This window comes from Diabrotica undecimpunctata, chromosome 8 (assembly GCF_040954645.1).
Source record: "Diabrotica undecimpunctata isolate CICGRU chromosome 8, icDiaUnde3, whole genome shotgun sequence".
Lineage (NCBI taxonomy): Eukaryota > Metazoa > Arthropoda > Insecta > Coleoptera > Chrysomelidae > Diabrotica > Diabrotica undecimpunctata.
This window is the reverse complement of record NC_092810.1, coordinates 101,411,670-101,434,371: the sequence shown is the minus strand read 5'-3', so window position 1 is coordinate 101,434,371 and position 22,702 is coordinate 101,411,670. Positions and strand designations below refer to the sequence as shown.

Here is a 22,702-nt window from a genome sequence, read left to right as displayed (position 1 = left end):
TATAAATCAATAGTCATTTCCATATTGCAGCAACACAAGGGACTTGTCAATAAAGAAAATAGAATTGCACAAAATTATATCCATAGTATAAAAGTTAAAGAAGAAAAAGATTTTAAAACAAAATCATACCCAATACCATATAAATACAGAGAAGAAGTAAACAAAACAATTAATAATATGTTAGAAGATGGGATCATTGAGAAGGCAGACACACGTTTTATTAACCCCATAGTAGTAGTACGAAAAAGATCAGGTGAAATCAGGTTATGTTTGGATGCAAGGAATATTAACAAGATTACTGAAAAGCAATTTGAAGCACCAATGAGTATAGATGAAATATTAGGAAGAATTACAGGAATGTCATTTTTCACTAAAATTGATTTACAGCATAGTTTCTGGTTAATACCTCTAGAAAGAAAAAGTAGACAGTATACAGGATTTCAGATAGATGGAGTAGTATATCAATTCAAAGTAGTACCATTTGGACTTCAATCATCTTGCAGTGCTCTATGTAGATGTCTTCATGATATTTTGGATGATATATTAATTTTTTCTAAAACAGCTGAAGATCATGAGAAACACCTAAAAATTATAATAAATAGATTAGACAAAGTGGGACTAAAAATAAATCAAGAAAAATGTACATTTTTTCAAAAAGAAGTCATCTATCTAGGTTATAAACTTAACACTAAGGGAATCGAAATGGATCCAGAACGGACACAAGTCATTCAGGAATATAAAACACCACACAATTTAAGAACTTTAAGAGGATTTATTGGAATAATTAATTATTATAAAAGGATGATACCAGATCTAAGTATAAAAGAAATTCCATTACTTGAACTACTGAGAAAAGGTGTAAAATGGAGATGGGATCAGAGAAGAGAACTAGCATTCCAAGAGATTAAAAACATTTTTCTGTCAAATTTGAAAATATACTATCCTGACTACACACAGCCATTCATATTAAGAACAGATGCATCAATAGAGAGATTATCAGGGGTATTATTACAAATACATGATGGGGTCGAATACCCAATACAATTCATTTCAAGAATTACAAAGCCACATGAAAAGGGTTACTCAGTTTCAGAATTAGAACTAGCAAGTATAATACACTGTGTCACAAAATTAAGATTTTATTTGTTGGGTAATGAATTTACAATAGAAACAGATCACCAAGCTTTAACGTCTATATTAAATAACAAATATGGAAACAGTAGAATACATCGGTGGAGTCTAATACTTAGTGAATACTGCTTTGAAATCAAATACATTTCTGGAAAATCTAATATAGTGGCAGATGCTTTATCAAGGTTAGAAAATACATCACAAAAAGGGCAGCGAACAATAAAAATTGGATTAAATCAATTAGTAGAAAGTACTGGATTATATTCTAAAGAAGAAATTATAAGAGATCAGATCAATTTGAGTGAAAAACAAAAAGTCCTTAGGAAAGATGGAGTATATTATAAAATAATAAATGGCATAGAAGTATATGTAATAAATAGAACTTTAGCAAAGAAAATATTGAAAAATTTACATAACAATTATATGCATATTGGTTCAACAAAGCTATGGATGCTATTTAGGGACAATTATTTTGCAAAGAATGACATAAGTATAGCAAAAGAAATTACTACCCAATGCCCAATATGTCAACTAAACAAAGAAAAGAATTTCAAAAACCAGAACACATATAAATCTAATGTTGTATATGAAAAACTAAATACAGTTTCCATGGATTTTATTTCAAATTTAGTTCTCAGTCCAACAGGAAAAAAGCATATACTAGTGATAGTTGATTTATATACAAAATTTATTAAACTATATCCCTGCTCTAGAACAAATGTTAAAACATTAAAATTATATATTAATCAATTTTTCGAAGAAATAGGACCATTTAGAAATTGCATAATAGATAATGCTACATATTTTAACAACCAAAAATTTCGGGCATTTTGTGAGAAAAAGGGAATCAACATTCATTTTACAAGTATCAGACATCCTCAGGCAAATCCTGCAGAAAGATATATTAAAGAAGTTATAAAATATTTAAGGATACTGTGCCAAAATCAACACGAAACTTGGCAGCAACATATACCACAAGTAGAATATTTTTTAAATAATACACATAATTTGAATACAGAGGAAGTACCAGAATATTTAATGTTTGGCCATATAGGAAACAGAAAGTGGATTAGTGAATATAATCAGGATATGTTAGAACAAGTAATGCAGAAAGTGAATAACCGAATTAGGAGGAAAGCTGAAAAATATATCAGAAGACAAAATCGAAATATAAAAAAACCAATCACATTTCAAAAAGGAGACCTAGTGTTAATTCGTTCACTTAGAAAAAGTAATGTTAAAGAAAACCGTTGTAAGAAATTACAACCAATGTTTGAAGGTCCATATACAATTGAAAATCAGAATGGACTAAATAGTTATGTGTTAATAGATGCAGAGAACAGACTAAGAGGCATATTTCATATCAACGACATTTTTCAATATCATGAAGAGATTGAATAATGATTTCTATACCTTTAACACAAATATAATAACACTAATAACTTACTGATAGATCCATTTCATAGATAGATGGTAGATTTCTTTGTTGTGAATAAATTTGACATCATACTTGTTGAATTTTGTACATATGGAAATTGTTTGGTACCCTAAAAATCATAATTTGGGGTTAGATACTATAATTGCTATAAAAATGTCTTTCTAATATAATTAAGTGGAAAAACTTACCAATTTATATTGATGAAGTTATTTTGAATGGAAATAATTCCTAGATTTTGTCTATAAATAAACAGAACACAATATCTATTATATTTTAATTAAGGTTATATTTTATTCTCTCATTTGACATGACAGTTTGACCATAGAATAGCTGAACTGTGATCCGTTGTTCTATGCTTTGATATAGACAGCAAACAGGGATGTATTTAACACATTTTAAATAAAAAAAAATTGATTTATTAAATTTAATAAGGTATGAGAAAATTAATATTTAAAAAAATAATAAGTAAATTATTTATTTTAAATATTATTTTGGGGTATTGATACGATTAGGGTTTATAGAAAATAATTTATAAGTTATATACTACATAATATTAGATATAAAAAGGTATTTGATTATTTTAAATAAGTTATATACTAGAGAATTTATAAAAATATATTTATGTGAGGGCATTTTTAATAAATTAGCATATAATAAGTGTAAAAAGTTGTATTTTAATATTGTAAATAGATTTAAGTGAGCCATGTGCCTAGGCAACCAAAAATACTCTCGAATGACAGATATACTTACTCTGAAGTGACGTTTAAGAATTTTTACGAATATAAGTGGGTTATATTGTTTGAAATGTGTATTTTATTAAATTAGAGTGTTAGTTACTAATTTGAATGTTTATTCTGATCTGAAAAGCCTAAATGTAAACAAAATTATTAATAGAAAAGAATGGAATTCTCTGGATCTCCGGAGATGGCCATGTTTGCGAAATGGTTTGTTCCAGAAAATTCAGACAAGTATTTGATAGAACAAATTAGAACATGATATCTTACGAGATGGTTCTAGAAAATCCAAAAACATATAAATACCCGTGATTTGGATTCAAGATGGCAGTTTATGGCAGTTTTTAAGTTTTTTAGTCAGAAGTCAAGCAGTTTATTATGAAAGTTAGTTAGAGTCAGTGAATCAAGTACAAATAGTCCAATAGTTTAATATAGTGAGTTAAATGAAGATTAAAAATTATGCATATAATTTAATGCACATTTATAATTATACACAAATAATTATTGAAGATAAAAAAAAGGTATATTGGAAGAAATTAAATTATATTATGGTTGGAGATTAGTATAAATCAACTTATAATAATTAGATATTGGTATATTGAAAAGAAGAATAAATATAAATGCTGTTTGCTGGTTTGGTTGGTGGTGTATAGATGCTGGTGAAGAAAAATATATCTTAAATTGGTAGAAGCTGATAATTGAAAAAAGTAATTTCACAAAAAACAAGGATAACTGAAGTACGAAGACATTCAGTGGTGATTAGAATCTATATACTTAGTGGAAAATAGTTCATTTAGGCATTCAGTGAAAGAAAGGTACAAAATTTTGTTAATATAATTTAGTTAGTGTCATAACAATTTCAATTTTGAAGATAGTTTGTTTAAATTTTAGATTGTCTATAGAATTTAATTAGTTTTATAAGAATATCAGTTTAAAGATAGTTTATTTTAAATTTACATTGACTAGGTTAGATATATATGTGTGTTTCATAATAGTTATAATAAAGATAATTTAAAAAAGTACTTACAAGCTAATTCTTTGAGAACCGCGATAAAAACCCTATATATTATATTATTAAAAATACTCATTGCTCATCATTCAAACAAAAAACACACATATATATATATATATATATATATATATATATATATATATATATATATATATATATATATATATATATATATATATATATATATATCAATAGCTTTTAAAACGTCTTGCGACGTTGTCCGATGCCTAATTTCTATGACACTTTATCATCCCATTGGCCCTCTCTAAGATCTCTTGCGCTCATCGCCTTCGTTACCCCCTTTCTCTAAGATTTCTTGGGTCTTTCTCTCTTTCTGCGGTTTGGTGGTATCCATTGCATGTCAACCGTCAACCCCCATTCGCTGTCTTATCTTATCATTAGCCAAAACTGCCTTCAGTTTTCTTCGAGAATAAACGATAACCTATAATAAAGAAAGGCACTATCGAGAGCAAATGGACCAAACTTACTACTAGCATACGGGTACATTTTTTTAATGGCATGAACATTAGTCATTCAGTCAGTTGCAATGGATTCTCTAAGACGACAATAAAATTTCACAAAACAACACTGTAACGAAAACACCGTTACTGCTTTAAAGTAAACTTCCAACGAAATGGAGATAGAGTCAAAAAAACTAGTCTAATGGTCAATGAACAGAAAAGCAAATATATGTAAATTAACAGTCAAAAGAGACAAGGTAGAATAGGGTAAAATATAACAATAGAATCACAAAACTTTGAAAGAGTCTTCTTGTTTTGGTGTTTAAAAATTTTAGAAAGTAAAGCGTTTTAATTAACTCGGAGCAACAATCACTGCAGTTGACAATATCACAGTATAGATAAACGTAAAATTCTGGCCGCAAACAGATTTAAGTATAGCCTCCACAACACTAATAAATCCACGAGCGTAACATGAATCTCAATGTGTGGGACATAAACGCTGACAAAAGCAATGAAAATAAAATTCAGATGTGTTAAAAGAAAAATCGTCAGAAGGATCTTTGAACCCTGTCATGACACCTGAATACTAACCAATAACGAATGAGAAAAAATGCCGGGTTTGAACAGATATATACTGCTAGAGACATTGTTTCGAAGGAGGCACCAATAGAGGTAAGGCCCTTAGGACGAAAACAAGTGCTGTGAAATGATCACATATGGTCAGATTCAAGAAAAATGTGGCTAATCACAAATAAACTCAGGACTATAATGGCAACCGGTAAGGAGCCTACTCCTCTATCACTTGTCTCTAATGAGGGATCACGTCCAGCTTGGGCTGGATGTATTTGAGCTTGAAGACCTCCTAGAGGTTATGTGAATTATCATTAAAGTAGAGTGGTCCCACGTGAGCTCGTCTCGGATTCTAAGAGCACAGCCCATTAACCAATGCGTCTTATGGACTCGTCTTGCTTCTAGTAGCTCCAATACCGATTACCGACACCTTAAATGAAGGCCACGTTAATGTGATTTGCGTAAATACATAACAGATCGCGCCCTGCGTATATTGCTGCCAACTCAACTAACCAAACGACGGTTCACCACCTTTTATTCCAATTACTCGCCTCTTACGACAGGCAGGCAACAGCACTCTAGCAGTATTAGTTTCGTTTCTTTACTCGTATGCAGCTACTAGGACAGTCGCTGCTAGACAGCAGATCGAAAGATCTTTTGTATCGAAGTTTTACCCATCGTGCTTTATTTTACCATTGACCCCAAGAGGAAGGTGAGATTGTAGCATGCTGTCCAATACGTGTTCAGTGAGATCAGCAGTAGCATTATCAAAATAAAACCATTATAATATGTAACAGTAAAAGCAATACAAATAAAAAAACAAGAAATTTGCTCAAGTTTCAAGTATATTAAAAAGATAAAGCAGTTAACACAGATTTGGAGAATTGTAAACTGCGTAAAGGGAGAGACTAACAAGTTGTCTAGAGATGTGTGTAATAGAACCAAAGTTGAGCACTCTGCGAAATAAAAAGAAAGAATAGAAAAGAAGGATAATTGAGCACATATGTAAAAAAAAGAAAGCAAATCTACAAGGGAAAAATAAGAAAATACGAAGTAAATAATTATGTGAGAGGCAAAAATTAAAAGCGGAAAATTTTCCAAGGACAGATTCAATTAGAATAACAATCAATCATCAAATTTAAATTACCAAATCATCATTTAATTTAAAAGAACAAGACTACAAAGTACTTTGGTACAATTGTTTTTGAATAATTCTATTAATCGATAGAGGATGGATTTTATCTAACAGAAAACTATTTTAAGAAAAACTGTTATAAAACTGTTTAAGAAAACGATTTTAAATTTTGCAGATTTTTCTTGGTATATTATAATGTTTCCATTTATTTTTCATTAAAAATACATGTTTTAACTTGTGATATCTCACATCAACGCCTTCTCCTTATTTTTATTTCTGTTGAAGAACTTTCGAAACATTACTTACTTTAACCAATGTCAAACAAAGTATACTTGGTAGGTTATTATGATAACCTGTGTACCCATAAATAAGTATATATGTATATATATATATATATATATATATATATATATATACATTTAATCTATCAAAATCAATCTTAAAATCTATAACTTAGTTTAATAATTGTAATACCCACTTTGTAATGTTGCTTCAAATTTTAAGTTACATGTACTACGACTACTACGAGTACATTGTACTTACGACCTAAAGATGAGGTCTAAATTCTAGACTTCAAAACCGGTCTTCTAAAAACAGTTCACACATTGTAAGTAAAGACTTTCTTATTCTTTTTATTTTTTCAAAGTACTCACATATAATATGTAAATTAAATAAATGTTTAAATATTATTTATTATCACACAACTGTGCCTTAAATTTAATCTAGTTAATATGTGTACAAATGAAGGAACATGTAGTGAGATGTGATAAATTACCTATTTAAAATAAACAATATATGTAAATATTTAAGAAGGACTCGTTGACAATTGGGGCTACAAAAGTTATGAAAAGAAAGAAAGGGAATATAGGTTTTTCTTCCGTACTAGTGTTTTTCCTTGACTCTTTCGAGGAGTCATATAGGTTTAGCGTCCTTCAAAAGACCTGAGAGTCAGTTTGCATTGTGAATGTCATTAGGCATGAAATTCTTTATATAACTTAAATTCCAAGACAAAACTTCTCCTTAGGCTAATTGTTACATTACCCAAAAAAGCACTCAACTTTTTTCCAACCAAGTTTACTTTTCAATAGGAGGCATTTTTTTTAACATATATCGTCTAGTTATAATGGTTTTACACTTCGGGATTATTGAGCGCAGTAACCGCAGCACAAATAACATCTTATGATAAATCAATGTGGTGCGGCTGTCTTGCGATTTGTTGATTGAGGATAGTGTAGGTTTACATGTCGGTAGTTGTGTGTTATCAATGTGTATTAAATTGTGTAAACAAATCTACATTTAATAACATAGCTGCCCCATATCAATTTTTCTGTTAATCTAAAGGTGTTGTTTACTACATCTTACTTACAGATATCCTATCTATTTATTAGACGTTCCTTATTAGCCGTTGAAATATGCCGTGTAGGAGATAAGAACTTCTTTACCAAGTCTGTCGTATGCTGAAGTACTTTTCAGTATTTTACGTCTAGAGAAGCAGATATTGTGAGCCACTTCTTGTTTATTGGTGTAAGCAGAGCCACAATCTGAACACTTTTTAATGCCTAAGCCGTCTACTCCCTTAATATACTAACACCTCACAGACAGTACAATCCACAAATGTAACTTGGCTTAGGTTTGGATTCGCTGTATAAATACCTCACCATACGCTTGCTACTTAATATTGTTCTAAAGCTATTTCATTGTGGCACCTTAATACAATCTATTATTTTTATTGAAAATAGTTTACATTTTATTTTAAAATAAGTTTTTTTGGCGTGTTGATTTCCACTTCGGAAATTATTCTCATAATACAAAACATTAAAAAATTAAACAAATTTTTTGTTTTGTTACTTGGTAAAATAATCTTCTAATAATTTAATTTTAACTAACTCATTTATAATAACAATTTGGACATATATTATACATTTTAAAGTAAACGACTTTATTGTCAATATTTTTGAGTTGCATTCCTGGGACGACTTTATTAAAAGATACATTAAATAAACTTTAAATGAAGAACACTCTTCATAAAAATCGTAGAATGTGATCTGAAAAAAAAAATCACATGCAATTATGGTAGCAAATTCTCCTATTAGTGATCCCATAGCAACGCATGAGAAAAAAACCAGAAACAAATCTCATGATACTTGTGTATAAGATGTGTTAACAAGCACGATATCTAATGTCGTTGCTAATTCCAATATGTCAACTCTAGCGTCAGGCACTTCTATTTCGTCATATCTTGTTTTAGATTGACCCACATTTACATTAAAATTACCTCCTATCATGACTTCCTCCTCTTATGGAATATATCTAAGTATGTCTCCTAATTTATCGTAGGAAGCGTTTCTTTCATTTCTAGCGATTTTACAGGGGAGGCAAAAAAACGAAAAAATGTATTTTTAATAATTTGTAGCGAAATGATTAAACTATTTTACACTAACGCGATACGATATTTATAAAGCCGACCACAGACGTACATGCATGCATGAACAGGCCTGCCTGTCATGCATGCACGCATAGAGCAGAGCACAAACACGTTCATACATTATGCTCATATTTTCTTTTCAGTTCATCATAGATCTTGTAGGAGAAGATTTATTATTTCTCACGTTACAATGAGTTACAGTTCTTCAAAGTTAGCTCTGTCTTTCAGTTTAAACTCTAGCGATGCCAAAAATAAACAGAGAACGCGAGAACGAGAGAATTTTATTAATAACATAACTAGTTCATTTTTGAATTAAAAAACCAATTTAGCTTCCAATACACAACAAATTATTTTTGACGAGATTCTTTGACGATTATAGATGATATTTTATAATTAGCTGTAGATAAGAAAATGTCAAAATTGGTAGGTACTTAACATGAAATTTTGATTTACATCAGTTTCTCAATGAGACACTTTTTAAGACGTCGAATTAACCCTGCACGTGAGTCACTCGAAAAATGCTAAACAGCCGTAATGATGTTCACGTTATCCTTTATTAATAAATATATTAATTACTTTTTCAGTATAATATAAAGAGAACAGGTATATTTTAGAATAAGCGTGCTGAAAAAACCGAGGTCTAGTGATTACTTTTGAAACTACTAAGTTGGATAACAAATCGAAAAAGGACAAAGAAAAGAATAACGATAGCTTAAGTACAATTTAAATATTCCTGCTAAGCCAACAAAATAATACAGAAGATTCTTTCTGTAAAATACAGAAATATTGAATATCTCTTTAAACAAATTTACTATTTTACATAGGAAATCATTGCAAATCGTTAACAAAAATCATCATTTGGTAACGATTTTCAAAGTTGAAGTCGAAACGTCAAATAAATTTCATTTCCAACCTAAATTATTGTGGCTTATTTCCCAAGTAGAATAGTAAACTGCATAAGATGCCACAAAGAAATAGCTTCAGAACAGTATCTTTAAACCAAGTTTTAAAAATTGCTTATATTTTTTTCTGGGCTGAAAATTTTGGATAACATGTTCCTTTTCAAAATGTTTAAGAAATATTTTTATATCACTTTTACCCGACCTATAAACTGTAATAATAATAAGTTGTAGCTTAGAAATCTCGCCGGGCAAAATTCACTCGTTTGCTTCAAATATAAAGCTTCTAAGCCATTTAATGAAAATTTACATATTTATTGGTAAATATTGCTACACCGCCGTGAATTTTTTGAGTGAGTTCTAGAAAAGGATGATGCAGCTACGTAACCATCAAAATTAATGGTTAACACATTGATTACAGGTTGTGTTGCTGGAACCATCTAAATTTTTCACTTTCACTGCACTGTGCTACACTTGCAGCTACTTTTTTTTACATAATTTAGTAGATGAATATTAGTGAAACTTGCCGGAAGTTTGAATGATAAAAATAGATCAATTATTTCGTTCTTTTTGAGCTTATTTCGCTCCGCTACTAAAATCGCTACTTCTCCGTCGACCATCATCTTTTCTTTATATGATCATTTTAGCATTGTATACATCATATTGAAATATAAAAATAAAATAAATTGTTTAATCATTCACTTTTGTCTCTATAACGTCCCTATTCTAACAGTATACTTACAAAATAACGTTACAATAGTTTAATGCCTCAAATATCTGGATCAGAACTCGAATCTGTGTCTTCTAGATTATCTTCGCTATCACTATCAGCGTCATCGTCGTCGTCATCATCATCATCCAACTTAATTATCACTTTCGCCGTAACTAAGTTCACTGCCGGTGCGCTTTTCATAAAAAACTGTTCTGCCTGTTTGGAATTTTCACACCGTGATTTATATTTATCCTCTGAAAATGTCTCAAAAAATTGATCACATAAAACCTTCACATCTTTAAAGTTAAAACTTACATTCCGTTGTTCAACATAGTTGTTCATGGATGCCCAAACTAACTCAATGGGGTCCAACTCGGGATGGTAAGGTGGTAGTCTTAATATCGAATGTCCATTTTCCTCTAGAAGTTTATTTATTTTATATGATTTATGATGAGGTTAATAAAATTTTGCTAAAGTATATATCTCGGCTCTTAACATATCATCTGTAAATGGTATATTTTTTTTTCTAGCCCCTCTTTTATTTCATCTTTTTTTGATGCAGTCGTTATATTTTTTTCACTTTAAACATTGTGGTATAGGGCATTATCAATCACTAATACACTTTGTGGTGGTAAGTTCGGAATCAACATTTCCACTAGCCACGTTTTATAATTTTGAAAGTTCATCTGTCTATGGTAAGCACCAGTTTTTAAATTTGATTTAAATTTTAAGCAGGATTTTTTTCTGAACCCCAATTCTCCTCATGCATAAACTATTTTTAACCTCAGTCCTTTATAGATCTTCTTCTTCTTTAAGTGCCGTCTCCCGATCGGAGGTTGGATATCATCATAACTATCTTTACTATATCTACTGCTGCTCTAAAGACTTCTATAAACCAGTCCCTTAAATTCTTCAACTATGACACTCTCTTTCTGTCTATACTCCTTCCTCTTATCTTTCCGTTTATTATCAGCCTTAGCAGTTCATATCGCTGTCCCCTCATTAAGTGTCCCAGATATTGTAACTTTCTTATTTTTATTGTGTTTATTATTTCGCATTCTTTGCTTATTTCTCGCAATACTTAGTTAGTTTTCTTCTGTGTCCATGCTATTCTAAGCATCCTCCTGTAGCACCACATTTCCAAGTGACTGTAACTTATTTATGTGTTCTTGCTTTAATGTCCAGCTTTCAAGCCCATATTGCAGTATTGAAAACACGTAGCATCTCAGTGCTCTTACTCTCAGTTCTAATCTAAGGTCTTTGTTGCAGAGAATTGTTTTCATTTTTACAAACGCATTTCTTGCTTTTTCTATCCTTGCTCTTATTTCGGTTGTTTGATTATTATTGTCTGAAATCCAGGTTTCTAAGTATTTGTATTTATCAAGCCTTTCTATCGGTACATTTCCCCAATGTATGTTTGTTGGTATATTTGTTTTCTTTGTTATTATCTGTATTTGGTCTTTTTTATATTCATTTTTAGTCCATATTTTTCACAGAAACTGTTTGTTTTGTTTATCAGTAGTTGGAGTTGTTTAGCAGAGCTTGCCATAATTACGGTGTCATCTGCATATCTTATGTTGTTAATTGATCTTCCGTTAATTATTATTCCTTCACTTTGAGATAGTAAGGCTTCTTCAAAAATGGGTTCACTATATACATTAAACAGTAATGGGGACATAATACATCCCTGCCTAACTCCTCTCCTGATTTCAATTTCTGGACTGGGTTCGTTATCTATTACGATTTGTGCTCTTTGATTCCAGTATAGGTTTGTTATTATTCGTAAGTCCCTATGGTCTATGTTTTTTGTCTTTAGAATTTGGACTAATTTTTCATGTCTTACTTTGTCAAATGCTTTTTTAAAATCAACGTAACAAACATGCACATCAACATTCATATCCATGCATCTTTGAGCGAACACATTAAAAGCAAATAACGCTTCTCTGGTTCCTAGTCCGTTTCTGAACCCAAACTGACTATCATCTATTCCTTCTTCCAGTTTTTTATTTATACGACCATGTATTATTTTCAGGTGTAATTTGGGAATGTGACTTATTAGTGATATTGTTCTGTATTCACTGCAATTTTTAGCGTTTGTATTTTTAGGGATAGCACAAAAGGTGGAGAGTAACCATTGTTTCGGTATGTGTCCTGTTTTGTATACTAATATCTAATATAATAGAGTTAAATAAGTCTACTATAATATCTAAGGTTTCATCATTTATGCCCTTTATAGATAGGCTTACCCAAACCATCGTGAGAATCATCATTTCAACTTTTATTAAATGTGTGACAAGAGTGGATGTATGTTTCGTCCATGTATACTATAAGACGATTTTCGTTTCTGTACCTCTTAATACTTCGCAAAAAAGCTATCTTCTTTTGTTGGATGTCAGGTTTTTCCATAAGCAATTTTTTATTTGTCTGAGATTTTCACCAACGGAAACCAATTTTATGTAATACTTTTCGTAAACTTACACACGATCCTGTGTAAATAATTTTATTGACAAATTTCCTGTGTATGCCTCTCAACGTAGGAACTTTTTTTTCGTTGACGTGAATGTGAATAAGTATTTCATCGGATGATACGTATGATGTATTTCTGTGACATTAAAATCTTTTGCAACAATGTCTAAGTTTTCTATTTCGTCAAAAATAAATTTTGTTTCATATCTATAATAATAAACCAAATACTTATTTTTACTTAAAAAAACATGATTATATTAATTATTCATACTACAAGATTGACTTACGGTTGTACACCGTATGTTTGATCACTTTATAAGTTAAAAATACGTGCAACACAGCTGCTTTAAAAACTTTATTAATCGTAAAATATCTATATAAATAGAAACTAAATATTTGACATAGGGAGTAACAGTGTTACTGTCTTTCACGCTAAAATGACACACGTAAGTTGAAGTACAACTTTTTTCAACGGAGTATTAGCGAAATTATTGAGAATTAAACTATGTCGTTTATATTGGCGTGTGCGCACTTTTTTACTGAATTCGCCTGTGTTGAAATTTGAAAATAAATCTAACTTGAGTTACAACCTTGTTCGATGGTGGTATCGAAATATTCAACATTTCTATACTAAACCTAACATTTACTGACATTTTTCCACCACTCTTTCTTTAAACTTCTATTACGTCCACTTTTATTTTTCTATCACCAATATACAAACTCCATTTCTAGTATAAATGTTTTCTAAATACTAAAATTTGTATCTTTTCATTATGTTTATTTTCTAGTATGAAACGGGAATCAATCCAAAATTATAATTCCTTCTTAAATTTTTGTATTTACTTGAAAAATTATTGACATCACCCTGTAAGAGGTATAGTTTACTCTTCCTTCTTAATATTCTTCTCTGGGATCACTGATCTCAAACACATGGTCACTAGAAGATGAAATAAAACGTTGACGTCATCTAGCAAAAGTCGCTGTAGGAAACATGGCAAAGATATGGAAGGACCCTCAAAATTCACGAAATCTAAAAATGAGGTTGATCAATTGCTTAATATTAACAATAATAAGGTAAATATATGAATCTTAGCTCCTATGACCAACAGAAAAAAGAAAGATAGATGGTACTGAAATGTTTTGTTGGAAAATAGGTTAAGAATTCCGTGGACCGACCATCGGACAAATCATTCAATTTTGGTCAGTCAATGAACGATGAAGAGATCCTAGACCTACAAATTTAGGTCTAGGATATGTTATGAAAGCAGACACAGAATGCATGAAAAGACTTGTTATCCAAGGACAGCAAGGAGGCCGAAGATCTCGAGAAAGATCCCCAATAAAATGAATCGACCAAATTACAGGAATATGCAAAAGATCTATCCATGAGTTAAAAAAAATAACAAGAGACAAAGACCTTTGGACACCAAAAATACAAAACATAGTTATTAATAATAGACTAAGATAGCACCTGAAGAGACAAGATTTAATTATTCCAGAACAAAGCGGTTAGATAATATCATAGATTTAAAAAGCGACATTTCTGAGTTTAGTTCTCCCTCCAGGGGGTCAGGACTAAAGAGAGAAATTCTCCTTCTTATTATATAATACACGTAAGTGTAGTATGTGGTCCCAGACATTAAGAACTGAGGTGTAAATACATATTGATCCATTCATATTAATCCGATAATTTAGGCAGTTTCAAAATATTTTTGAAAAAGTTATAGTAGTCAAATTGTATAAAATGTAATTAAAAATTTGCAATGATATTTTGCGTATATTTCGTAGATTTCTTGTATTTCGTATATGTTTCATATATATATATATATATATATATATATATATATATATATATATATATATATATATATATATATATATATATATATATGTATATATACATAAAATAATACAATATAGTAATACTTTTTCGTATCTAGTTTACAATGTTGGAACCCATAAATTTCAGTAAACCGTTTTACTGCATCTCTTTCAGGGTAAAAAATAAAACCCACTGCTGTCGCCTTCAGTTTCTTTTTACCATTTTTGTAAGCAAGTATCCACTCCCTATTTATGACACTGCTGTCCAATCCGTGCTTTATCGACTCTAGCAGAAAATTACAGCTCGTTTGTGTTTAGTAGTATTCTTTAGTGTTTTGTCTTTAAGGGAAAGGCATAAAACAAACGTGGCGCTTCATTTCATGATGATCTGACCCTAGGCCGTGTTTTGAAAAAGGAAAAACAAAAAGAGTGGAAAGACAGCTTGAATGGGTTTCCAGAGCTGCAGAGCGTATTTTTTAATGGGGTATTTAAACCATAATATGCCTCCCGCAAGTATTTTTGTTAGTTAATTTAAATAAAATAATAATTAGAACATATAAAAATGTGGTGCAAAATATTAATAGTGTAATATTTTAATAAGTGTTATTAACTTGTAGCGAAACAACTAGAGCATGTCCAGCTAGGTCATGATCACAGGTCATAATTATTCTCAAAAAAACAAGGGAAATTATAAATCGACAGGACCCAATAGAAAACATCCCAAGAGAGGCAACAATATTCAGAGCAATTAAAAAAGTTCACAGATTATTGAAAAAAATCCGGAATAAAAGATCAAACAGATATAAAAAAATCAAAATAATTAACAACAGAATGATACGATAAAGAACTAGATAAGAGCTTTCCGCTTACAAAGCCATCCTTAGAGCTATGGCCATGTTTTAAAAAAATTTACTACCTAACAGAGATCATATTTGTTGAAAATCCACATATTTGCTTTATATGAAACATTGGACTTTACAAAAACACATATTTTGATTGTGTTTTAAATTTGTTTATGGTACGCGAGTAGGAACTCGATTATTTGATTGAAGTTGAGGATTTTGTCTGCCGCCTTAACTCCAAAGAAATGCTCTGGTTTTAACACCAATACCATAAACAAATTTCTTAGTGTGTGTTTTGTGGACTCCAATGTTCCGTCTCTTATGTGTTTTTTCAAAAAAGTTTTTATAACATAACTCTTAAAAAGAAAAAGGTAGATTTTTCACCAAATGGGATCTCTCTTTTAAGCGCTCGGCTTAAAAATAAATTTTTACAAACTGCAAAAACACTTTTCTGACCAATTCTGTTGCTTTCGATTAGTGTGGAATTTCAGATACTTCACGCGAAGTGTGCCAAGCTTACATTAACCACTAAACATGTCTATCTCTTACCGCACACTTGGGAATACTCTCATAGAGCGTTAACGTCGTTTTTAACTATGTACCTAATTTCTAGATACTCTCATATTCTACATTAATTTTTGTAATTTTAGTGATAGTCTTTAGCGTTATGTTAAAATATTCTTTGCGGACTATGACTATCTTTATTATGTTTTCTGGTATAATCTCTTCTATTCTTTTTACCAGCTTTTCCTTTTACTGGGAGAATTGACTGCATGCAAAAACGCAATGTTGTGCGATATGTTTAAGCCCACACATTAAGCATCGATCATCATTTTTTTTTTATTTTATAAGCATATGACCCCTAACGGTTTTTAGTTTTGGTACAATGTACTACAAGCATTTCCGCAAAAATGGGAGGTAATCCGTCGGTCAATAACCCATCCCTAACTAGTACCTTAAACATTTTTTTGCGAAAAATATTATTTATTCAATAAAATAATCTCTCTTAGCGGTGATACAGGTATTGCAACTCTTGCTAATTTGGCGATGCCGCCCTTGTAAAACGGTTTATTTTTGCCTTTAAAATAACTTTACTTTTGACGATAACTTGCTCATTGGAGCAATATCTCTTACCACGGAGCTTTTTTTGGATCGGAAAAAAGGGGTAATCGCTGGAAGGCCAGATCTGGACTACACGGTGGATGCGAAAGCACTTCAAAGCTCAATTCGTGCATTTTTTCATCATTTTTATCGACTTGTGATACGTTGCATTACCTTGGTGAAACAACATTTTTTTTCTTGAAAATATGAGGCTTTTCTTTGCGATTTTGGCCTTCAAATGCTCAAATAAATCAATGTTGTAGTCGGTCTTGATTGTTTCTTCATGTTTTTAATAGTAAATAGAGATAGATACAGAGGCCATAACCTTTCCGGTGGTTTGTTACGTTTGGATGGCTTGCTCCGGTTGCTGTAAACTTATATGACTGCCGATTTGATTTTGTAGTGAAGTGATGGATACATATGTTGCATCCATTGTAACATATCGATGCAAAAACTCCAACCTATTTCAATTAAACATGATCAAAAAGCACCAATATTCATCAATTCGTTGTTATTTTTGTTCGGGTGTAGGAAAACGTGGCACCCTTTTGGAAAACTGCTTTCTCATACCCAAATGTTTATAATAGTCAATTAATAACTTTAGAGTGTCAGTTGTCTCATGTAACTTTACTTTGCGGTTTTCCATATTAATTTTTAGCATTTTTAAAATTTTTTTGGAAATAACTACATTATTTAATTACTCTAATCGATGGAACAATGTTCGAGTAACACTTTTTAATTTTGACGGTATTTTTCCCATTAAATAGCAGTGATAAATCAACACACAAAATTGCGCAATAAATATAAAACAGAGTATACAACAACATCAAGAGATGGGATAGCAAACAGAAGAAATACAAGCTAAGGCTGTAAAAATCAAAACCAAGACCTATTACGCAGTATGTTACTCTCCAAAACAAAAAATACAGTCAAATTTCTTCAGAACATTTTTTAACTCCCAAGGAAATACATTTATCATCGAAAGTGATAACACTGAGAAACATACTAAAGAGTGATCAAGTTTAACCATTACTTAAAGAAGGGAGCTCGAAAAATCCTGCAGACAACGGAAATGTCATGTAGTATTGACTCAAAAGCCTGATTGACTTTTTAATAATTAAGAATATTGGTTCTAATTTATTAAGCATTAAAACGGCATGGGATATGAATTCGGGTTATTCCATTCCCATTATCGTTACACTAAATAATAAAATAATGCGGAAAATTGCCCTCCTAAATTTGTAAATTCAAGGACAGATGGGCAGAAATTCAGAAATAAACTAATGGAATTATTTATTTTTTAGGTCCCTTTGAAAACTAAAAAATCAGTTATATGCAGAAATAGAATTGCCTACTTAATAGATTTAGCAAGCAGCATGAACGAAACTAGACCTCTCAAGGACTATGCAAGTTTAAAAAATGCATCAGAACATCTCAAGCATGAAATACAATATATCAAGAATGAAATAATCATACCTTAGCTAGTTGACAGCTGAAAAAAGTGGTTAATATTCTCTCGAAAAGGCGACCAAACGTCTCATAAGACCTATACTACATAATGCACCATCAAAAACACTAATGGAAGCTCGAACAATTGCTTGAAGTCAGTCGCTTGGCACAGCATCTCGAAAACATGTTCCAACCAAACAAAGGAAATGACTTGGTCAACGTGAACAGTTTTAAACTAGATTTTTTGAAAATTAAATCTACTAATAGCAAAGAAATTGCAAAAGAGATAAAAGAAAATATCGATTCCAGAAAACCTTCAGGGTTTGACCTAATATCAGGCAAAATAATAAAACAATTACCAAAGAAGGCCATCATAATGCAATATTTATACCAAAATATGTTCCCAGAATGTGGAACTGGTAGAAGTCATATTGATTGAAAAACCAGGAAAGCCGCTAAATGAGATTTTATCCTACAGGTCTATTTCATTATTGCCTGTACTTTTAAAATTATATGGAAAGATCCTAATGAAAAGATAATCATCGAAGACAAGAGATTAATAAATCCCACCACATCAGTTTGACTTTAGAGAGAGAGAGAGAGAGTAGTTTAAATAAATCTGTTCAGCTATCTTTCTGGATTTGGCCCAAGCCTCTGATAAGGTATAGCATTAAGCCCTTATTCATAAATTAAATAGAGCACTATTGAGTTAGTATTCACAATTATTAGAGTCCTACTTAACTGAAACATATTTCAAAATAAAGCAGGAGAATAACTATACAGAGTTAAAGAAAAATAAGGCAAGGGTGCCGCAGGGAAGTGTGCTCGGCCCAGTTCTCCACTTGCTGTACACTAGAGATATCCCCGAACTTGAAAATGGAACAATCGTAACATTTGCCGACGACAAAGGGGCAGTGAAAAATAATAATGACGAAACTGCAAGACATCTACAATCTTCAATGAACAAGATCGACGATTGGAACAAAAAATAAGGATGAGAATAAAATTGAATAAGACCAAACCAATGCATCTGCCTAGCTCTAAGGTTGTGCCAGCAAAAACAATATTAAAAAGATAAAAAAAACTTTCAGAACAAAGTATGAAGGAATAGCGTCGATGCCCCTTGGCACCTTAAAAAACGAGACTTAAAGATATAGACTGTTAAAGGGATAATAAGGAATGATTGTGCCAACCATCATAAACAAAGATTGAATTTACATGTGAATATCGAGGCTCTCCAACTCCTGTATAATACAAAGTTAGTAAGAAGACTGCAAAGGGTGAAGCCCTTCAACTTAGTGTACGATTAGCTCAGAAACAAAGTATAGTACGGCGTAGTTTACACGATACACGGCTTAGATGTAGAAGAAAAACGGAATCCAGGCCGTAGAAGAATGTCATGGTTGCGTAATTTGAGAGAGTAGTTTGGCTGTACCACTAATGAACTCTTTCAAAACTGCAGAAGACTGGATATTAAGTAAGCCTGATAAATCAATATTTATAGGCGATTGGCAATATAGGCAATATATATGGCGTTGCAGGAAATGCAGGAAAAGCTTGTCTACAAGCATTCATACCAAAAAATATTGTAAAAATATTTGAGGTTATAGGTTTGTGGCAAGTTAACACCAATAATTGTGCAAAAGAAGAATACCTGCAATTAACAGATATTTAACGACCTGGAAGTTAGATTAATCCCTTAGGAAAAAATTCATAAACTCAAGTTATAACCAATGCAAATTAACCCAAAGTTTTATCTCAGTTGATTCAAATATCAAATATATTGAGTTAGCCAGCGAAACTAAAGTTCTAAAGAATATAACTGATTTTTTCTTAAAAATATCTTTTTTTAAATACGGGAGCTTCTTAATAAAAACAGCACAAAATTAAAATCTAATTCAGTTTCGCCGGACCAACTAAATAAGCTGTTTATTCTACAAACTTTCATATTGCAATCAATCCTTTTCCCAGTGAAAAGTATAAGCAAGCTTAAGAGTTAAAATTGATTACACGTCACATCTCTACAGTTAAATTATCTAGTAGTTATTAATTATTGGTTTCCGATGCAGTATTGGAAATCCTGATTTATAGATGAATGCGCATTTAGATTGACATGTGTTGGAATTCTTACCAAACAGGCCAGGAGAAATTTATTATAATATAATAATAATAAAAACGGATTGATAACGGCTGTCGCCGCTTCTCCGCCCCCAATTTCCATTTTTTTCTGTCATATGCAGTTGCTTCTTCTAAGTCTCTTGCCGCCATTGCTTCATGAATATCGTTGCGCCAACTTCTCCGTGGTCGTCCTCTCTTTCTTCTTTCAGGAGGGATCCATTCCAATACTCTTCTAGGCAATCTGTACTCTGGCATTCTTTTAACATGTCCGAACCAGATTACTTGTTTTCTTTCTATGTCATCATTGATATTTCGCTCCATTTTCATTTCGTTTCTTATTTGTTCGTTTCTAACTCTCTAACTCTCCCAGAAATTTATTACATTACACAAAAACAAAAAGTAACTGTCAAACAATTATATGTTTCTCATGATGATAAAATCATTTTTCGTGTGCACTAAACACATATACTTTGATTAAACAAGAGAGCATGCCACTCACACGTAGATAAAATTTGATTTAAGTTTTTGGTAATTTAATTTAGGAATCTAAAACTATCTAGAAAACTTTTTTTTATTTACAATTAAGGCGCATTAACCTAAGTGGTTATTAGCGCCGCTTGGTATTACAATTTGTTTACCTTTTTGGATACATATTATATACAGATTTTGACATAGATGTTTACATACATAAATTTAAGTTAAACTAAGTACAGTAGTTAATAGAAGATTAGACATTTATTTGTACGCACTGATATTTAAATTTGGTTGTATATTTCTATTGATTTTAGAAAACTTAAAACAGACGGATAGACACAGTTTTCTTCTAGACACTCGCGTAGCGTTGCTGGTAGGTTACACTTTTTTCTCTCATTTGAATATGCAGGACATTCGATTAAGCAATGTCGGACACTTAAACTGTTAAAACACTTACTGCATATTGGAAGAACACTTCCAGTAATATGGTATTCATGTGTTAAGGGTGTATGTTCTAATCTCAGTCTGTTTATTATAATTTGGTCTTTCCTGTTGCTACACATATTCTTCTATCTTGTAACTGTTGTTTTTATGTCTCGTAGTTTTTGTTGAGATTGATTCCATTCTTGAAACCACCGTTCTTTCAATGTCGAGTTAATCCAGTGATGAAAATGTTTCTTATAGGTAGGTTCTATCAAGTATTCGTTGTTAAATGAAGATTTGGCGGCAGCATCTACTCTTTCATTACCATGTATACCTATATGTGACGGAATCCACATAAATTTTACATTCGCATTCTTTTGCTGAAGTTGGTACAAATGGCTCTTTATCAATCGCAACAAAGAATGAGTTAAGTAAATGGTGCCTAAGCTACTCATGGAACTTAAGGAATCTGTTATTATTAGGCACCTGTCTAAGTTGACGTTTAGTGCTAATTCTAATGCTTTGTAGATTGCGAATAGTTCTGCCGTATATACTGTGCTAAAATTTGAGATTTTGTATGAAGCAGTGTAGTCGTTGTGTATGAGGGCATATCCCACTCCTTTTTCTGATTTGGAGGCATCAGTATTAATATGTTGGTCATTCTGGTACTCATCAATCTTACTGTAACATTGTTTAACCATAGAGGAAGTATTAAGTTGATTACTAGTATTTGTTAAACTCAAGTCTAGGAAGGGTTTTCTGACCATCCAAGGAGGAGCGGTAAAAAGGGTGGTTTGGTATAGTTTACGGAAGACAATATTATTGCTGGTCATGTAACCATTAGGTCTTTCATAAAAAAGGGGTTTAGATCTTTTTTGTTAAGATATTAATGTTGTGTGGAAACGAGAAGCAAAGATATTGTTTCTGACACTGGGATTTTCACTATTTGATGAAACGTTTGCAGCATTGTGCTAGGCTAAGATATTGTCTTCTTAATTCCAGAGGCATTTCTCCTACTAAACATAGTAAGCCATCGGTAGGTGTGGTACAAAAAACTCCTAAGGCTCTTCTTACAGCAGCATCTTAGATTGTTTGCAACTCTTTTAAAAGTGATTGACTGGTAGACCCATACACTATTGAACCGTAATCTACTTTAGATCTAATAAGGCTTTTATATACTGTCAATAAGATATCTTGATCACATCCCAAATTTTTAGTAGATAGGACTTATATTATGTTCAAATATTGTTGACAAGATGTTTTAAGATGATAAATATGTTGCTTAAAATTTAAATGTTTGTCAAAATTAATTCCAAGGAATTTAATACAATCAACATATTCTATTTTGCTATTAAAGATTGTAAGTTCTGGACTACTAACATTGCGTTTTCGACAGTATCGATAGTTCCTTTGACCGAGTCAGTCGTTAATTTCGTTAAAGGCCGAGCCGGTTCCTAATTACTTGGTGTTTGGATTTAACTTTTTACATAT

The 22,702-nt window shown here is 31.4% G+C and overlaps 1 protein-coding gene across 1 annotated transcript; it reads right to left on the bottom strand.

Moving 5' to 3' along the window:
- Positions 1-21,357: 21,357 nt before the first annotated feature.
- Positions 21,358-22,044, bottom strand: LOC140449028 (uncharacterized). Its single transcript, XM_072542170.1, has one exon. The coding sequence runs from the start codon at positions 22,042-22,044 to the stop codon at positions 21,358-21,360; it is 687 nt and encodes a 228-aa protein (XP_072398271.1).
- Positions 22,045-22,702: the final 658 nt, after the last annotated feature.